Source organism: Pan troglodytes, chromosome 3, assembly GCF_028858775.2.
Source record: "Pan troglodytes isolate AG18354 chromosome 3, NHGRI_mPanTro3-v2.0_pri, whole genome shotgun sequence".
NCBI classification, from domain to species: domain Eukaryota; kingdom Metazoa; phylum Chordata; class Mammalia; order Primates; family Hominidae; genus Pan; species Pan troglodytes.
Genome location: NC_072401.2, coordinates 141,942,407 through 141,963,754, shown reverse-complemented (window position 1 = coordinate 141,963,754; position 21,348 = coordinate 141,942,407). Strand labels below are relative to the sequence as shown.

The 21,348-nt window shown below is 39.4% G+C and overlaps 1 protein-coding gene across 6 annotated transcripts in view; it reads left to right on the top strand.

Moving 5' to 3' along the window:
- Positions 1 to 5,050: 5,050 nt before the first annotated feature.
- MGAT4D (MGAT4 family member D) overlaps positions 5,051 to 21,348 on the top strand; it is a 56,023-nt gene continuing 39,725 nt past the window's right edge. For 2 of the 6 annotated variants that reach the window (XM_063809877.1, XM_063809876.1), the window contains exons 1-3: positions 5,086 to 5,338; positions 5,776 to 5,982; positions 20,980 to 21,135. In XM_063809877.1, the coding sequence (XP_063665947.1) occupies positions 5,937 to 5,982; positions 20,980 to 21,135 (202 nt within the window). In that variant the 5' untranslated portion in view covers positions 5,086 to 5,338; positions 5,776 to 5,936. Of the gene's footprint in view, positions 5,339 to 5,724; positions 5,983 to 20,979; positions 21,136 to 21,348 lie in introns of all 6 variants that reach the window. The other 4 variants (XM_009448322.5, XM_009448321.5, XM_054683394.2 and 1 more) reach the window with 4 other exon arrangements.

Genomic DNA, 21,348 nt, shown 5'->3' with positions numbered 1-21,348 from the left:
TCATAACATGGTAGAGGAAATAAAACGTGCATAACAATTATATATAATGCAGATTGAGGGCTCTGAGAAAGGGTCCAAGTGCTACAGGAGTTCAAAAAATGCTTCATGGAGGAAGTCCCATTTCAGCTCAGTCCTGACTAGTTTTGATAGGCAGGAATATGAATGTGTTTGGGGTGCAGTCCACATTTGAGCATAAAGAGGAAGCTGAAGTCAAGAACCAGCAGGTGAATATTTATATCCCCAGCACCTCATTCCATAATTGGCACAGAGTAGATGCTCAATAAATATCATCTGTCCTGGTTCATAGGCAAACCATTGACCCATTGGCTGAGTAGCAGATTTTTTTGTTTTTTGTTTTTGGGGAAAAAAAGAAGAAATAATATGTTAAATGTAAACATTGATTGGAAGATACATTCTGATTTCAAAAACCTTAAAATGTGAAAGGAAAGTGCTTTTCTGAATTTTGAAAACATGGTATTTAGTGAGTTTGAGCAGAGTAGAACTTTTGAGTACTCCAACAGAGGCATATGCAGCTGGAAAGGCAGATGGAATCAGATTATGGAAGACCCAGGACTCTAGGATAACACTTTTGATTTTTCAGAAGGAATCACGGGAGAATTTTTGAACAGGTAGTCTGCTGTAGGAGAAGTAATAGAGTCAATGAGAAAATTATAACTGCTTTGTATGAATAGCAACAGAGAAAAAAAGAACAAAAACGTATTGAGCACTTACATTAAGACAGGAAGTATGCGTATGCTAAGTTCATTTTTTTAAAAATTAAACAATGTTAACATTTTGCCTTTTCCTCCCAATGTACTTGTGTATGTACATGTGTGTGTTTGTGTGTGTGTGCTGCATCATATGTATATATATTTGATACAGAATATTTGTACATATTTATGGAGTACTTGTGGTATCTTGTTACATGTCTAGAATGTGTAATGATCAAGTCAGGGTATTTAGGATATTCATCACCTCAAGTATGTATCATTTCTATATATTGGGAACATTTCATGTCTTCTGTTTTGAAACATGCAATACACTGTTGTTAAATATAGTCACCCTACTCTGCTGTCAAACATTAGAACTTATTCCTTATATGTAACTCTATGTTTGTACCCATTAACCAACCTCACTTCATCCTCCTTACCATTCCAAGCCTCTGGTATCTATCATTCTACTCTCTGCTTCCATGAAATCAACTTTTTTAGCTTCCAAATATGAGTGAAAACATGGATATTTGTCTTTCTGTGTGCCTGGCTTATTTCACTTAACACAATGACCTCTGGTTCCATCCAGAGTGTTGTTGCAAATGATATGATTTCATTCTTTTTAATCGCCAAATAGCATTTCATTGCTAAATTATTATGAATGTTATTTAATCTCAGCCAATTTGAACAGATATTGTCTATCCCCTCTTACTGATCAGGAACCCAAATTTAGGGAGGATTAAAAACTCTTCCCAACACTATGTTGCTAGTGAATGATGACACTGTTTACCTTCAAACAAAGTGTAAAAAATAGTTACATATTTAATATGGACATTCTGTTTTCCTTTCTAATAGCACTGTACTCCTTACTTATACTAATTTCTTGAATCCAGAAACTAGTAATTGACTTATTTGGGAAAGAGGGAGATATTTTGAGAAACATTATCATTCTGATTTCAGTTAAGGTGATGTGTCAGAGATGGATGGCTGACCACCAAAGGTTTGTAATCGGCTTGTGTGGTAGAGGTGTGCAGGGGAAGCAGCTAGCCAACCAGAAACTAGAGTTTCCACTGCTTTTGCCTCTAGTTTTCTCACCAATAGAATTTGAGCAGAATTAAGTTGTGTCAATTCTGGTCAAACTTTCTTCTCCACATTCTTTTTCCTAATCCTCTGGTGGAATGAAGAGGATTTCTAAACCTTAGAGGAGAGAGGAAGCAACAAAATGGAAGGGGCTGTGCCTCTGACTGATCACGTGGAAAGCTACAAACCAACCGGAAACTCTGGGATTAGACATTACTTGAGCAAGAAAAAAAAAAAACTCTATTACGCCATGGAGGTTTAGGAGTTTAGTTGTTCCTGGAGCAGGTATTAACTAATTTGTTGCTGATATGTTTGAATCAAAGTTAGGAAGCAAATAAATAGCAAATATGAAGAAAACGTGTTTATTTGGATTTGTGACTTGTATTAAATAGTTATAAAGATTTGACTTATAATGGTATATAGTTTATATTAAAATGCCAAATGTATAGAAAATTTTAAAAAGCAGTAAGCTTTCCTTTTCACTCTTTGGATCTAAAAATATTGATCCAGTTATAGTGTCTCTGCATTTAAAGAGTTTTGTCACATAAGGTCTCAGTGGTTTGATTAATTATTCTTCTGTGCTTAGCACCATGGTCTCTTCAGGTTTTCCAATAGAGATGGACTATGTGGATAAACTAAAGCACTAGCTTTAGATAATTCTACTGGTTTTCTCCCTCTGATACCAATGAAAATCTACTGACACTCAGAAGCAATTAGAAAATCTATTGATATTCAGAAGCAACTTAGAAAGATTTAATAACCAGAACCTCTTGATTATTAAACTAATTTTCCTCAACTTAGCAGTGGAAATGATCCCAGAACTTTATTTTTTTAGGCATATGTACTTGTCCTAGTAAACCTTTTTACACTGCAGTTTTTCTTCATACAACATTGGCCTTGTAAGCTATCAAGATGATTAAGCTTATCAAAATTTTGTTTGGTTCCCACTGTTTGGACTGACCCTACCCACATTATGTATGCCGTCTTGTTTCAATTATTTATTGTTTACTTGATGGCATTAGTTCTCTTTTAGAAATTTCTTTATTTTTAATAGACAATAATTGTATACATGTATGGGGTATAGTGTGAAGTTTTGAGGCATGTATACATTGTTCAATGATCAAATCGGGCTAATTAACATATCCATCATGTCACATACTTATTTCTTTGTGGTGAGAACATTTCAAGTCCACTCTTTTAGGACTTTAGAAATGTACAATACATTATAATTGACTATAGTCACCATGCTGTGCAAGAGATCAGTGGAAATTATTCCTCCTGTCCAACTGAAACTTTGTTGGGAGGGTTAATTCTTAAGCAGCTGTTCCTTCTCTGTTTCCCATGCTCCCTTGTAGAAATGGGATGTCAGCTTCTGCCCACAGCCAGGTCTTTTTAGAACTTGTGTATCATGCATGACTACACAGCAAAGGAATGAGGGAACCCTTTTTTCTCAGGCATCTACCGCAACTATCCTTCCCTAGACCTCCATAACCATTTATGCTAACACGTGTAGGTACATTTCTTTGGACAACTACCAGTAATTCAATCTGCTTTGAATATATTTCTCCTTCAACCATGGGTGTAACTTAGGATCATTTTGGAAGCTCCTATCTGCAAGTACCTAGGGATATATATCAAAATGAAAGGCAGAGGCCTTACATCACCTTGTCCAACCCATGGCTGGTGGGCAGCATGTAGCTCAAGACAGCTTCGAATGCGGCCCAAACCAAATTCGTAAACTTTCTCAAAACATTATGAAATGTGTGTGTGTGTCTGTGTATGTGTGTGTGTGTTTTAGCTCATCAGCTATCATTAGTGTTAGCGTATCTTATTTGTGGCCCAAGACAATTTTCCTTCCAATGTGGCCCAGGGAAGCCAAAAGATTGGACATCCCTGCCCTACATACTAAATAAATTCAGAGAAGGGGAAATCAGAGAGGTCTGCTGTAGCCAGGTTTTGATTCATGAAACAGATGAAACATGAGACCTGAAGATGTGGAAAAAATTTCAATGGTCAGAGAGGACACTGGACATTGTGGGCAGGGGGCAGACATACAGAGAAAAGGCACAGGAGGAGAGAAGTGAACGTGACATGTTCAGAGTAGGATTGAAAAAAGAGTCTGGCAGGTGCCAGAGGCATGTAAGGGCACCCTGGGAGATGAGAAAGCAGTGAGTGGCCTTCGATTGAGTGGGTCCATTTTCATTCAGGAACGGAGCTACGTAAACAACAGTGACAGCTGACTGTGGTGAACTAGGAAGAGTATCTGGTATTGAAGTGTGGATTGCAGAGGGTAGATCCTGCAGACAGTGAGACCAGTTTGAATGTCACTGTGATCATCTGAGTATTGGGGATAGTAGCTAGCAACAGAAACACAATCCTTTAGGTAAGTAAAGATTTTATAAATAATGAGATATAATGAACCAGAGTCCAAATGATTATAAGAAGAACTATGATGCCACTGATAAAATCAAGGGACTCTGGGAAAACAGCTATTAATAGCTTGGTGAGGAAGTTTGGACATCTTGAATCTGATGTGGGACATTCAAGCTGAAGGGCTGGGTAGGCAACTGAAAATGCAAAAACTGGACCTCAAGTAAGAAGGCAGTGAAATGCTGAGTGTGGAGATCTCTCTTTATGCTGAATAGCTTCCTTCTCCCACCCTAATCTTCCCTACGTTTTCTCCAACCTGCTCCACAGCCTAGAAGCCAGGTTTGGACCATCCAGTACATCAAGCTGAACTTTCTTGTCTTCTGGTTTTCAGTAGAGCTCAGCCAAAGGCAAGCACCGGCAACAGACTGAAGGGGTGAAGGAGAACATAGTTGAGGTGTCTCTTTCTCCTGGCTCCTTGTTTTGAGATCTGGCTGGGTCCCGGCTCAATGGAAAGTCACAGCTCCTAGCCATTAGCACATGAGAACACGCAGGCTATAATGGCATCCTCAGGCTGGGGTATGTTCAAATCTTTCTTCCCCTTCAAGGGGACAGAAGCCAGCCCTTCCAACGTGCAGGGCTGATTTGAAGTAGAATGTTTATATTATAACAGACTGCCAGTGAGTCCTCAATGAGAGGAGAGCTTAGAGGGGAGAGATCAAGGAGTCCATAGAGAGTCTCATCCTACTGATGCTCTAGTGTTTCTCAGCTTGGGTAAAGCTTTGATAAGCCACTCGAGGAAAGTCACCTAACAGTTATCGCGCACCCACCACGTGCCAGGCAATGGGGCGCTTTCCCTAGTTTATCGTTTTTAACGACCAGTAGCCCTGGCCAGCGGTTTATAGCACGCGCTGAACCCTAGAGCAGGAAGCAAAAGGTGCAGAAGTTCTGTGGGAAGGCGGCTTCCCAGGGCGGGTGTGCTGGGGACCCACGCGGCACCGCGGGGAGGGGGCTCTGCGCGCTCAACCCCGTCCCGGGCACTATCCGCCGCCTCCACCCGCCGGCCTCCCGCAGCCTGGCCAGCGCCATGAGGACCAAGCAGGTGAACTTGCTGATCACCCTGGTCGCCGTCGCGTTGTTCAGCTTCTCTTGCTTCTGCATCTACAGGATAACTCAAACCAGTAAGCGGCGGGCCCTCCTCCCGCCTCCTTTCCCGCCGCGGGGGCTTCGGGGCTGCAGGAATGCAGGCGGGGCAGGGTCGGCGGGTGCGGAGGCGATGCGGGAAGCTGGCGGTGGCCGCCCGCGCTGGCACTGGGAGGCCCGCGTCGGTGCCTTCCCGAGGCCGCGCCCACCCCGGTCAGCGGCGGCTGGGCTGTAACCGGCGCCCCGACCTCCTCCTCCAGGGCCGCGTCCGGCCTGCACGCGCGCTAACGGATCTGGCCCGGGGTACCCGCCGCTCCCTTTTCCTCAAAGGTTCAAGGACCCCGTCTGTGCACTGCTTTTCCCCTCTCCTGTTCTTCCTTCTCGAAACTATGGCTGTCTGACCCCAAGAACTGCTCTTACACAGCCAGCATCTTTCCGCATCTTTCCTCCTTCGTGGTCCGGGTTACATCACCAGGCCCCGCTTCATGCCTCCCTCCTCCCTGGAGTGTTTTTTGCGTACCTGAAAAGAGGTGGTAGAAAGGAGAGGGACGTCCCTGACCACCTACAGCGCCGGCCCGGCTCCTGGACTTCTCCGATGGACCGCAGGCCTGTGTTCCGCTCCCACACACACTCAAGATGCAATTTCTCCTGGCCCATAGAAGTGCCAATTTAGGAAACAAAGGTACAGGTTGCCCAGTTTAATTTCAATTTCAGATAAACAATTATATATTAGTATAAAAATTGCATGGGACATAATTATTCTAAAATATTTACGTCTTTTTTATTTTAATTTCAAATTTAACCAGGTATCCTATATTTGATCTTTTAACCCTAGTTGTCCGCGGTGTAAAATTTTAGCATTCAACTAGTTAAATTTTTCAGTTTAAGACTTAGGAACCCTGTAAATTATGAACCCAGCCTTCCACGATTGCTCTTACGTTGTTTTCAGTTAAATTTTCGTTTATTTACACATGTATGACTTCAGTGCACACAAGGTAATCTTGGTAGGAGTGCTGAGGTTGAAGTTTGGGAGTGGCTTCATGTTTTAGCCCTCCAGTTAATACTAGATTTTATCATCATATACACAAAATATTCTATATCCTGCTTGTTTCAAAGATTAGGAATGCATATTAATTTATCTGCATTATAATATTTCTACTAATCTTTATAGTCATTTGATATAGTTTCCCTCCTCTTCATTTTCTATAAAGAACATCATCCAAATGTCTATTTTAGCACAATGAACAATAAGCACACTTATAACAAAAAATAAATGATTTCTTATAATTAGAAAGCAAAATGTAAAGTTTTATAGTAATTTTGTTTTTTTAAGACAGAGGTTTCGCTCTTGTTGCCCAGGCTGGAGTGTAGTGGCCACTGCACTGCAACTGATGCCTCCCAGGTTCAAGCAATTCTCATGCCTCAGTCTCCTGAGTAGCTGGGATTACAGGCATGTGCCACCATGCCCGGATAATTTTTGTATTTTTAGTAGAGATAGGGTTTCACCATGTTGGTCAGGCTGGTCACAAACTCCTGCCCTCAGGTGATCCACCCACCTAGGCCTCCCAAAGTGCTGGGATTACAGGCATGAGCCACCGCACCCAGCCTGGTAATTTTGGAAAGTAATTTAGAATGTTAACCTCAGAAGTTTTAATACCATTAATGATTTTATAATGAAACTGTAGACTTTGAGATCCTTACAATCATTTTGGTGTGTTTTCTGGTTATGACAGGGAAAAAGAAGTTTGATTCCTCAAAGCATTTATGTCGTCATCATTCATATGTTCAAGTTCAGAAGCAAGATACTGTTCTTGAGAATGAAACACTCTTAAAATAACAGACAAATCAGATTTTTTCATTTTTTAGGTATGCCTTACTGTGGAACTTAGCTCTAAAATAATTAGGATATCAATCCTATAATGAGCTGTTCTCACATCAACAAAAGAAAACACAGACTTCACTTAGTTTCTGAAGTAATGATTTTTATAAAGCACCAGAGATAGTTCCAATGTCTTAAAAATTTAATCTATAGTTGTCATTCCTATCAGTGAAAATTTAGGAACATTTATTAGAAAGATGGCCACCACCTAGTGCTTTATTCTTTCTCCCTCTTTAAAATTAACTAAATTTTGCCAGGTGCAGTGGGGTGGCTCACACCTGTAATCCCAACACTTTGGGAGACCGAGGCAGGTGGATCACAAGGTCAGGAGTTTGAGACCAGCCAGGCCAACATGGTGAAACCTAGTCTCTACTAAAAATACAAAAATTAGCTGGGCATGGTGGTGCGCCTGTAATCCCAGCTACTCAGGAGGCTGAGGCAGGAGAATTGCTTGAACCCAGGAGACAGAGGTTGCAGTGAGCCGAGATCGCGCCACTGCCCTTCAGCCTGGGTGACAGAGCAAGACTCCATCTTGGAAAAAATAAAAACTAAAAAATAAATTAAATTAAATTAACAAAATTTTCTGGATAGATAACCTTTTTGTTCATTTTTATAAGCTCATAGTATTAACAGTTCACAATTTGATGAACAAATATGCAAGCTCTGTGAGGACAGAACATACTTCCTGTTTTTACCTGTTCCGTTGTGTTCACTACTGTGTCCCGCATGTGGAAAACTACATGGCATGTAATGAGCGTGCTAAATATTGGATGAATAAATGAATGGTTGAAATAATGAAAGACTCAATGAGTTTAATAACTACCTATTCATGTTGTAGGCACCAAGTGAACGGCATCAAAGGACACCCCCTCCCTTTCATGAAGCTTACATTCTGCTTACGGGAAGTAAACAACAAACAAATGATATAATTACTATATGATATCAGGTGTTGGCAGGGTTAGGGAAAGGAAAGTGCTGTTTTAAAGGAAAGGGCTGTCAGAGAAGGATTACCTGAGCAAGTTATATTTGAACAGATTCTCAAGTGAAGTGAGGAAGCGTCATGTGTGGATACCTGGGGGAAGAGTATTTCAGACAAAGGGAAAAGCAAGTACAAAGGCCCTGCGGTGGAATCTCCTTGATTTGTTCGAGAAACAGCCAGGAGGCCAATGTGAACAAGGGGGAGAGTGATAGAAGTATTATATCATGGGGACCATAGTAAGGACTCTGCATTTTATTCTGAGTAAGATCGGAAGCCATCAGAGTTTTGTGCAGAAGAGTAACATGATCTCACACATACATTTAAATATTATTGGATGTGTGCTATGAAAGAAAGAAAAGAATCGCGGGATGCTCCAAGAATTTTTAACTTAAACTAGGGTTTCTCAACCTTCGCGCTGTTGACATTTTGGGTTGGGTAATTCTTTGTGGGGAGAGGGCAGTCCTATATATTGTAGAATGTTTAGCAGCATCCGTGGGTTCTATCCAGGAGATGCCAGGAGCAACACCCCCTCTCCCATTGTGACAGTGTCTCCAGGCATTGGCAAATGTCTCCTGAGGGAGAAATCATCCCTGGTTGAGAATGAGTGGCTTAAATAATTAGATAAATGGAGCTGCCATTTACCGAAATGGCAAAGGCTGGGGTAGGAGCAGGTTTGGGGGTAAGGTCACTATTTCTCTTATGTATGAAGTGCTTATTAGAGATCCCAGTGAAAGTGTTGAATAGACAGTTGGATATATCAGTCTGCATCAGGATTAGCAGTATAAAGTTGAGAACTGTTAGCATATAAAGCCATGAAATGGGATGAGATCACCTAGGGAGTGAACAAAAGGAGTAAGTCTTGGGGAATTTCAGTATTTCAAAGTAAAGGAAAAGCTAGAAAACTGAAAGAGCTAAACCAAGAAGATATTTCAAAGACGAGAGTGCAATAGTGTCAAATAATGCTGAGAGAACATTCTCTAGTAATGAAAAGCCATCTCACTCACAATCTTTGAAGTTATCATTCCCACATTCTTAGTGAATGCAGCAGGCCCTTGATCGCCAGAGTCTCAGTTTGAATAGTACTTCATCCGGGTTACCTGGAGATGATAATTAAGGTAACTGTTTTGCCAGTGCCTGTCATGGAATTCTAGTGTCCTATTTTCCATGGGCAGTGTGGTGGGTTGTCATTGCATTTAAGCCCAAGTACATCAGGTAACCAATTCCAGATTTTCTTCTTTGAGAGTGTTTCCTGGGTAATGCAACCACTCCAGGAGCCCCTAGTCATCTGCTAGCTACCTCCCTTGGAAAAGCCAACACTTGCCTGCCACTTCCATTGACAATCCTGGCCCTGTGGCTGGCCTGCTACTACTCTTGCCTCTGGCCACTGCCTCAATGTCTGACACCCCAGCAAAGGCTGGCAGTTTGGTGGAAGAATCACCAAAAGGAGAAATACTACCTCCTTTCATACACCCTCTAATTTAGCACAACTGCCTCCCATTGGCAAAATATAATGAGAATACCACTTGCAAGGAAATCTGGGACAAGCAACAGGTTTCCAGTTTGATCATACAAAGGAAATTTAGAGCGGCCTATAAAGACAGAGTGTCAACAGACACAATTTTTAGAAACTCTTGGAACAAAGAAAACTAAACAGCATCTTATATAGGGACATCCATAAGTATGATAAAATTACATTTTAAAAAGTAAAGGAACAGGCCAGGCACAGTGGCTCATGCCTGTAATCTCAGCACTTTGGGAGGCCGAGGTGGGCAGATCACGAGGTCAGGAGCTCGAGACCATCCTGGCTAACACAGTGAAACCCCATCTCTACTAAAAATACAAAAAATTAGCCGGGCATGGTGGTGGGCACCTGTAGTCCCAGCTACTGGGGAGGCTGAGGCAGGAGAATGGTGTGAACCCGGGAGGCAGAGCTTGCAGTAAGCTGAGATCGCACCACTGCACTCCAGCCTGGGCAACAGAACAAGACTCCATCTCAGAAAAAAAAAAAAAAAAAAAAAAAAAAAGTAAAGGAACAATAAACAGATACAGTTTGGGAGAGTACCGTAGTATCATCATGAGATGGGGTGGGAGAGGAATCAGAGGTGGAAGCAGAGGCATCGGGTAACTTTCAGTTATTAGCTTGAGTGATGAGCTATTAATTTTACATTATGTTGCAGAACTTACCTATGTATTACATGTCTTCTTTTGCATATATAACTTTTTAATCAGTTAAAAGAATTTGTATAGTGGGAATAAGGAAGCAAGAAAATGGAAATGATAGACATACAGTACCCAATTCACTTAAAGATGTAAAAACAATAAGAATGTATTTTTGAAAAAGTTCAACTTGGGATATAAATACAAATGACTTTTTATTTTTCCACTAACTCCTCATATGTGTTGTATTGAGCCCCCTTCTCTGCTTAGATGTTTAGAGAGACAATGAAGACTTATTCTGTGTTTTTTTTGGTCACTTTCGGTTATTCAGTCTCATTCCTGTTTTTAAAGACCCTGTTTCATTATTTTTAGAACTTTAATCTCCTAGTCAACTTGAAACTTTCTTTTCCTTTCCCTGCTGGACAGGCAAGACTTGTGGTTCAAGGAAAATGGAATGGCAAATGAGAAAATGGCAAAACTTCCACAAACACTAGTGGCTTAAAACATTTTTTTTTTTTTTTTTTGAGACAGAGTCTTGCTCTGTCATCCAGGCTAGAGGGCAGTTGTGCAATCTTGGCTCACTGTAATCTCCACCTCCCGGGTTCAAGCAATTCTCCTGCCTCAGCCTTCTGAGTAGCTGGGACTACAGGCGCGTGCCACCACTCTCAGCTAATGTTTGTATTTTTCATAGAGACAGGTTTCACCATGTTGGCCAGGCTGGTCTCAATCTCCTGATCTCGAACAATCACTTTTTTTAAACTCTTGATTTAGTAATCAGAAATTCATGAAGGGCTCCACTGGGCAGTTTATCTATAATCTGAGGTGGTGTCAACTGGGACATTTGGAGCTGAAGGCTCTACTACTAAGAAGTCTTTTTCCCTCGCAGCTCCAGCATCTCTCTCTCCTCTCCCGACACAGTGGTGCATCCTCCAAAGCCTCTCCTCGTGGCTTGTGTTTGTTTCTCACAACATTGTGGTCTTAGCAATATTATACATTTTCCCCCCCACAAGGCAACTACCTTTTAAAAGGCAGGAAGTGGAAACTGCCAAGCCAGTTAAAGGCTGTACCCCAAACTAGTACTGCATTACTTTTGCTATATATTACTATAGTGAAAGCAGTCATAGGGTGAACCCAGATTCAAGGAGGTAGAGAAATTGACTTCTTGATGACTGACTGGGAAGGTCAAAGTGCACAACACCATTTGACCTGGAGGCTATCTTTGGAGAAACAGTCTGCTGCACCCCCATCCTCCTTTCTTGTGTTTCCCTTGTGGTACTAGGGTGGGAAAGAGCTGGGGGGACAGAGGTTTTCTTCCATGACAGGAGCCTGGTGGTTTCAATTTCTCTGGAAGACACTTGGATGTGGCAGATATCTGATGCTCTTGTAGGGGTAGTTTGTGGCTGCTTCTGAGGGCCTGCTGTGGTGTCTCCGCTCTCTGTTCCCTTAAGGGATATCCATCTCCTTCTTGAATTCTTCCTCCCTACCTCTGCCATTGCCAGAGCCTCTTGTTGCTGGGAATCTTCTGCCTGGCAGATGACCTTCTTGTAGATGACCTGCAATATTCACTTGAGCCACAGCCGACTCCTGTGTCTTTGGTGCTTCAAGCTGCATGCCTGCAGGCTACTTCATATGTTCCCCCTCTTGGCTTAGTAGGATCTCTCCCTTTCTCCTGCCCCTTTTCATCTGGCAGCATGAGAATTTTGGTAGGTCTAGCAGTTCCACAATTTTCAGGGTAAAAATGTTCCTCAGCCCCTGAATTGGTGAGGAGAGGACTCATTCTAGAGCACCCAACTTTATTTCTTGGGGATCTCTCTTCCCTTGATGGAGGGGAAACACCCTCATCTCCATCCAGTTGGGGGAGTGTTTCACCAATGTGTATGACCTTGTGGGAATATGCTGACAAAATAGATTGTTATTACTGTCCATGGGGCAGAAGAGGTGTTCTCAGACGCAGCTGTAAGTAAGCAGAATTCAAGGTCCAAATGTGGGTTATTCAAGAGAATAATTGAAATGTCCTGTGGAATTTAAAATACATGTACAACAACAATGTATGCCAGCAATTACAAGAAAAGGTAAGAGAGGGAAATGGAGTTAAATTGTACTAGACTTGTAGAACTATTGAGAAGTGAGAATGTAAGAATTGGTATTTGACTATTAAGTCGAGGATTCTTGTTGAAATATCTAGTTGAACCACTAAAATAATAGTAAAATAGCATAACTATATCACTATTTGCATTAAGTGTCCCAAAAAAGAAATTAAAATATTTCATGATTGGATATATGACAAAATTCAACTTGATGGTTACTAAAAGAGACATATTTGAATTTTAAAGGCAGAAATTTTGGAAGAAAAGGGATGGAAAAATACCCACAAACCCAAACCAAAATAAAGTTGATGTAGCTGCATTATGTTATCAAGCAAATGGGCTCATGGCCCAATGTATACAGAAGCCAATAACTTTAACACTGGCTTTTGAGAAAAGAAATTTTTTTTTGCAAAACCAGCCAGCAAGGAGATCAGACTCAGGCTCAAATGTTTGTCTCTTATTGGGTCTGGGCCAAGTTTTAAGGGATCATAGGACAAGGGAAAAGATTTAGGAACGCTGGCTTGGCAGAGTCTAGTTGGAGGGCTTCCAGTCTGGCCATTGATGGTAAGGTATGTTGAGGCAAATTTTAGCTCCAGATCTTCTGGGCCAACAGACCCATCGCATATGAAAGAGTTCCAGCGTTCAGGTTCTGGTCACGTCCCAGGCTTCTTGATTCAGAGGGAGGATTCATTGGTTCTGGGTGTGGTTAGAGGTCAAAGTTTTTGCTATTGCACTTGCCCAGGCTATATGAATTGCAATTTTGGGCTCTGCTACACCTACAAGGTAACTGGACACCTTTCAACAAAGTAGGTCTGGTTTGGGCTGGTCTTGTGGTTTATCAATATCAGCAAAGAAGACTCTAAAACAAAGTGCAACATAAATGTTGAATAAACATAGAAAAACCACTAGCAATCGAGAAAATGCAAGTTTAAAACATGAGTTACCAGTTCATGCTATTCTGTTCCTTAAATTAGGAAATTGGACATTTAGTGAGAATGTGGAGCTTTGGGAATTCAAACTTCCCTTGGAGGAGTACACATTCAGTCTCTTCCGTTATGAAACATATGCCTTTCCTATGTCTTAGGAATTCCACTACTAGTAGGGTTGAAATGAGTGTACAGCCTTATCAATGGTTTATGGCCAACATATGTTCTCACTGATCAGTACCTATACCATACATGTTGTTAAATATTTTAAATAACATCTCTACCACCAGATATATCCTAGGGAAGCTCTTGAACATGTTTACTAGGAGACATGTACCAGAATATTCTTGGTAGCATTTCTTATAATTGTTACCAACAATAGAAGAGACAAACATGTTGTGGTATATTCAGTACACTGGAACATTTTACATCAGTAAAAATGAATAAACTACAGCTTGATTCGTCAATATAAATAAATCTCAAAAGTATAAATTGAGCTAAAGAAGCAAGTACAGAGTTTTATTTATTAAGGTATAAAACCAAGTGTAAGTCAGCTTGCAAAAATAGTAAAACTGTAAAGGAAAGCAATAAATGATTAATACAAAATTCAGGATTCTGCTTATCTGGGGGTAGGGAGGAAGGGGAATTGGATCTGGGAAGGAAACAAGTAGAATATCTAAGGCTAAGGTAGTTTGTGATGGGTTCATGGATGTTTATTTTTATTATTATCCTTTAAACTGTCTTATATACGCTTTGTAATGTCTAATATATTCTGCAATAAAACCTAATGCACAGAGGGGCCACTCACAGGGAATTTAAAGGGCTTAGTACATAGTTTGATTTGATTATTGCAAAGCATACATGGGGGGAGTAATCTGAAATGTACTTTATGTTTTTAGTTTCATCTTCTAGTAAGTACCTTAGATATTCTTTATTTGGAACCACATTGGGTACAAGTATACTAATAATAAATTTAAAGTGACCTGCCAATGCTTTATCATTATACCTTTTGCCCTTCTATTTACCCCCTGAGTGACTTACATACGTTCCCCATGATAAACTGTAGTAGGCCATTCTTGCATTGCTATAAAGAAACATCTGAGACGGGGTAATGTATAAAGAAAAGAGGTTTAATTGGCTCCCAGTTCTGCAGGCCCTACAAACATGGTTCTGACATATGCTCAGCTTCTAGAAAGGTCTCAGGGAGCTTTTACTCATAGCAGAAGGCTAGGCCGGAGCAGGCAGGCATGTCACATGGCAAAAGCAGGAGTGAGAGAGAGTGGCAGGGAGGTGCCACACACTTAACCAGATCCCAAGAGAACTCACTATCATGAGGATAGCACCAAGCCATGAGGGATCATCTTCCCCCATGACTCAAATGCCTCCCACATTGGGGATTACAATTCAACATGAGATTTGGTGGGGATAGATATTCAAACTATATCACATACCATACCATTTCACACTCTATGCACTTATGGTGTTGTTTTCTGAGGCTGGAATGCCCTTCCCTTCTTTCTGCTGTAGGCAAGCTTCTGTACATACAAGTTCTCAAGTCTTCCTTCTTCTCTGAAACCTTCTCCACCTCTCCTACTCCTCAGTTCTCCTTAAGAATTAATCATTCCTGCCTTCCTGTGCCTGTGGCACTTTAAGGATAATTCCATTTTAACAATATATTATAATTAGTAAAGTTTAAATATATGCACCATTCCCACATTCCTTGCAGTCTGATTGTCAGGAGCCAGATTTTATTCATATCAATTTAATTTAGAGCAGGAACCAGATTTTATTCATGTTTATTTACCTACCACATACATAGCACATGGCAAGTATTTAATGGAAGAATAGAAATCTCAGCATGCTTCTTGCTACTGGAGGTGTTTAGTGAATGAAGTGAGGTCAAGTCACGTTCATGGCCATGTTGTATAGGACCTGGTAGACCAGGGCAAGTAAGCACTCAGGGAACTATTTATAATCTCTGAGCAGTGTTTCCAGAAGATTAATCAGGGATTGGAGGTGAGAGACCAATTAAGAGGCAATTATAATAGTGCAGCTAAAGGCAATAAAGCTTGAGCTATGGTAGTATCAATGATGATAAAGAGAAAACCATGAAAGTGGTCTGTCACAGCCCTTCTCAAATTTTAATGTGCATAGTAGTCAACTGGGAATCTTATTAAAATGCACAATCTGATTGTCTGCATCTGAGGTCTGGGGTGAGGCCTGAGATACTGCATTTCTAACAAGCTCACAGCTGATGCCGGAGACTTATGCCATCCAGTGTGGTAGTCAGGTGGCTTTGAAGCACTTGAAATGCAGCTAGTGAGTGCACCTGAGAAACAGCATTTTTTATTTTATGTTAACTAGTTTGAGTCTACATTTAATAACTGAAATTGTGCAAAATATTTCTCCATTAAGCAAAACTGTACTGTTTTGGTAGGATTACATTTCACTGTAATTATTAAAATTTAGCATCTGAATTGAGATGTACTGTGAGTGTAAAATACACGCAGGATTTAGAATATTTAGTACAAAAATGTAAAATAGCCCATTGTTTACTTTTATGTTGAAACATTTTGGATATATTGTATTAAATAAAATATATTGTTTAAAATTACTTTCACTTGTTTCATTCATTTCTTTTCACTTTTTAAAATGTGACTACTAGAAAATTTTAAATTACAGATGTGGCTTGCATTTTATTTCTACTGGAACACAATGCCTTGGAGCCTTGCTGTGAGAGGCACAAATCAGTGGCACTTAGGATCTACCCTGGAACCTATTTTTAATGTGCAGAAGTCACATTCACCCATTGCACACTTGAACTGGTGTTTGTTTTCATAATTTCACTACAGAGATGCCCAATTGACTCAAAGCATCTAATTATTGTTTATTTCAAACCTTTGCAAAATAGTGTTATAACATTTCATCCTCACTAAATACCTGGGTAAATATGCAAGTAACTTAAATATTTTAAATAGAATATTGATGAATGAATTACCAGGGAAAAATGTACAAGAAGCAGATGTAAGATTAGAGATTATGTCCTTTAACATTTCTTTATGATTGTTGCTGTAAATACTGCTTCCTCTGGAGAAAACTCTTTCTTTTCGTGTTTACCAAATTGATCCCTAGAGACTGACCTACAATGTAGAAACCCACATAGGTTGCATCACCCATGATATATTAACTCGGAACACACAATCCATTTTGCAAAGAGAACATTACCTGGGAAACCCTAATATCATGAGCTTAAACTACATCTCCCTCTAAGGTTTGTAAGCATCTTCAAATAGTATCTACAATATGAATATTTAAGGCTTATCTGGATAGGTGCAGTTCTTTTGATTAAAGCATGATTCAGTTTAAGAATGACTAAAGTTAGTTCTTAAACTGACAAGTCCATTCATCTCATTAATTTATTTATTCATCAAGCATATATTTGTATAAGAGCTATATGCAAATCAGTTTCAGATAGTTGGAATTTAGCAGTAAAAAGTTCTTGCTGCTCTCATTCTAGAAATCTCTGGAGTGAAACATGAAAGCAGTCAATACATAATATGAAGTCAGGTGGTGATAAGTTATTTGAACAATGAGAACACATGGACACAGGGAGGGGAACATCACACACCGGGGCCTGTTTGGGGGTGGGTGGCTAGGAGAGGGATAGCATTAGGAGAAATACCTAATGTAGATGACAGGTTGTTGTGTGCAGCACATGTATACCTATGTAACAAACCTGCACATTCTGCACATGTAACCCGGAACTTAAAGTATAATAAAAATAATAATAATAAGGGAAAGACGGCTGTGCTATCTTACAAAGGATGGCAGGGTAGGCTTCCCTGAGGTGGTAATGTCTTAGCAGAAAACTGAATGAAATTAGGGACCTTCTGCCACAACAGGATATGTGATAAAACAATGAAAGGATATGGGGGAAGAGCATTCAGTGCTGAGAACATTGCAAAAGCCAAAGCCCTAAGGTAGGAGAGTGTTTGGCTCATGTGAGGAACAGCAAGGAGGCCAGTGTGGGTGATGCTGGGCTCCCTCAGAGTGAGGCAGGAAGGGTAGGAAATGAGACCAGGGAGGAACTCAAGGACTGATCACACAGGGCTTTGTGGGTCATGGTAAGGACTTTGGTTATTTTTCTAAGTGTGATGAGAAATATTTTGGAGGGTTTTGAGCAGGGGAGAGGAATTATCCAATTTTTGCCACAGGCTATCCACTTGTGTGCTCTTGTTCAGACAAAACAGATAAGTGAAAAAATATTAAATGTTTCAACCCAAATGTATCATCATTGCTTTTTTTTTTTTTTTTTTTTTTTTTGAGACAGGGTCTTGCTCTGTTGCTCAGGCTGGAGTGCAGCAGTGCAATCATGGCTCCACTGTGGCCTTGATCTCGTGAGCTCAAGCAATCCTCTCACCTTGACCTCCCAAAGTGCTGGGTTTACAGGTGTGAGCCATAACATCCATCCAACATATTGACTTTATTTCCTTTGAATACATAACCAACAGTGGGATTGCTGCATTATGCAGTTCTATTTTTAATTTTTTTAATAAAATTTTTTTTATTTTTTTATTATTATTATACTTTTAAGTTTTAGGGTACATGAGCACAATGTGCAGGTTAGTTACATATGTATACATGTGCCATGCTGGTATGCTGCACCCACTAACTCGTCATTTATCATTAGGTATATCTCCTAATGCTATCCCTACCCCCTCCTCCCACCCCACAACAGTCTCCAGAGTGTGATGTTCCCCTTCCTGTGTCCATGTGTTCTCATTGTTCAATTCCTATCTATGAGTGAGAACATGCAGTGTTTGGTTTTTTGTCCTTGTGATAGTTTACTGAGAATGATGATTTCCAATTTCATCCATATCCCTACAAAGGACATGAACTCATCATTTTTTATGGCTGCATAGTATTCCATGGTGTATATGTGCCACATTTTCTTAATCTAGTCTATCATTGTTGGACATTTGGGTTGGTTGCAAGTCTTTGCTATTGTGAATAATGCCGCAATAAACATACGTGTGCATGTGTCTTTATAGCAGCATGATTTATAATCCTTTGGGTATATACCCAGTAATGGGATGGCTGGGTCAAATGGTATTTCTAGTTCTAGATCCCTGAGGAATCGCCACAGCGACTTCCACAATGGTTGAACTAGTTTACAGTCCCACCAACAGTGTAAAAGTGTTCCTATTTCTCCACATCCTCTCCAGCACCTGTTGTTTCCTGACTTTTTAATGATCGCCATTCTAACTGGTGTGAGATGGTATCTCATTGTGGTTTTGATTTGCATTTCTCTGACGGCCAGTGATGATGAGCATTTTTTCATGTGTCTTTTGGCTGCATAAATGTCTTCTTTTGAGAAGTGTCTGTTCATATCCTTTGTCCACTTTTTGATGGGGTTGTTTGTTTTTTTCTTGTAAATTTGTTTGAGTTCATTGTAGATTCTGGATATTAGCCCTTTGTCAGATGAGTAGGTTGTGAAAATTTTCTACCATTCTGTAGGTTGCCTGTTCACTCTGACGGTAGTTTCTTTTGCTGTGCAGAAGCTCTTTAGTTTAATTAGATCCCATTTGTCAATTTTGGCTTTTGTTGCCATTGCTTTTGGTGTTTTAGACATGAAGTCCTTCCCCATGCCTATGTCCTGAATGGTAAGGAGCCTCCATACTGTGTTCCATAATGGCTACACTAATTTATATTCCTGCCAACAGTGTGCAAGAGTTTCTTTCTCTCCATATTCTCACCTTTTGTCTCTGATAATAGCCATTCTAACAGGTGTGAGATGGTACCTTGTTTTAATTTGTGTTTTGCTGATGATTAGTGGTATCAAGCACTTTTTTATGTACTTGGCCATATGCATGTCTTGTTTTGACAAATATCTATTTGAATCTTGTGCCGATTTTTTACTTTTTTTTTTTGCTATTGTTTGAGTTTCTTATATATTTTAGATATTAACCTCTTTTCAGATGTATGGTTTGCAAATATTTTCTCCCACTGGACAAATTTCAACCCATAGATTGTCTCTTGGGTTGAAATATTTTCAATTCATGTTGTCTCTTCACTCTGTTAGTTGTTTACTTTGCTATGCATAAGCTTGTTTAACTTGATGTAATCCCATTCATTTATTTTGTCTTTTGTTATATGTGATTTTGGAGTCATATCTGTAAAATCATTGCTCAGACCAGGTCAATAAGCTTTTTCCTAATGTTTTCTTCTAGTAATCTTACAGTTTCAGGTCTTACACTTAAGTCTTTCATCCATTTTTAGTTGATTTTTTATGTGAGTTGAAATAAAGATCTAATTTCGTTCTTCTGCATGTGGATATCTAGTTTTCCAAAACCTTTTTATTAAAGACACTGTTCTTTCCCTATTGTGTGTTCTTGGCAACTTTGTCAAAGATCAAGTTACTGTAAATGCATGAATTTCTGGGTTCCCTATTTTGTTCCATTGGTCTATGTGTCTGTTATTATGCCAGTACCATGCTGTTTTGATTACCATAGCTTTGCAATATATTTTGAAGTCAGGTAGTGTGATGTCTCCAGCTTTGTTCTTTCATTCAAGATTGCTTTGGCTTTTTGGGGTCTTTTGTGGTTTCATATGAATTGCAGGGTTTGTTTTTCTGTTTCTGTGAAAAACGTAATTGGATTTTTTTAAGGATTGCATTGAATCCGTAGATTGCTTTGTGTAGTATAGACATTTTAACAATATTCTTCTAATCCATGAACATGTGATATCTTTCCATTTATTTGTGTCTTCAATTTCTTTCACCCAGATTATATAGTTTTCAGTGCACCGTTCTTTCACCTCCTTGGTTAAATTTATTCCCAAGTATTTTATTGTTGCCATTGTAAATGGTGTGGTTTGACTGATTTCTTTCCTGGATAGTTTGTTGTTAGTGGATAGAAACTCTACTGTTGATTTTGTATCCTGAAACTTTCGTTTATGTGCATCATCACTACATCTTCACAACAGCTCTGAGGCAGAGATTTTTATGTATGCATTTACACCAGAAGGAGCAGAGGCAAATAAAAATTAAGCAATTTTCCCCAGATAACACAAATATTAAGTATATTATATATGATTTGACACCAGAGCCATCAGAACTCTTAAAAGAATATTCTGTAATTTATTTAGCAAATGTCCTACTGTTGGGCACTTTGGTCGTTTCCAATTTTTAAAAATAATGCTAAATACTATGGCCTATGTTAAATATCCTTAGTCCAAATCTGTGTATATATTCCTCATAATTTTCTTCAGATAATTTCTTAGATGTATTTTTGGGGGGTTAATGGGATTACACTCTAATACAAATCTGATACGCACACACCATGGAAAATTTGTAAAACAAAGAAGAGCACAGAGTAATAAAGGAAAAAATCATTTATAATCCCACCTTCCTCTTATCACTATATTTAACATTTTGTTCTTTCTTTCCAGTCTTTTATATTTGTACCTATGCACGTATTTACACATGTGGTATATACTATATGTATATAGTACTGTATATATACATATATAATACATATATAGTACTATATATAACTATATTGAAACTTATACTTTACATTCTTACCTATTATAGAAAATTGTGTGACACCATTGCTACATGTACAAATATATACATATGTTTTCATTGCAGATAATCAATTAATTAACTGTAGAAACCATATTTTGGAGTTTAAAGAAAATATGCTACACTTAAGAAACAAAACTGAAAAAAATAGCCAAGAGATGAAAGTTTTGAATCGAATGAAGTATGAAATTACAAAGAGAGAAATTTTGTCAGGAAACTTAGGTTTGTGTTGATTTTGTTTTTGTATATTGTGGTTTGTTTGTTTTGTTTTGTTTCTGGAAATGTAGATTCAATGTCTTATGATTTTAGGGCCTCTTCTCTCTATAAACTTAACTATATCAGTACTGGTTCTTTTATTGTGAGACGTGCAAAAATCAGGTAAGAGATATCACTGACCTACGTCCTCTCATCTTGACCTCGAAAATAGTCTTCCTG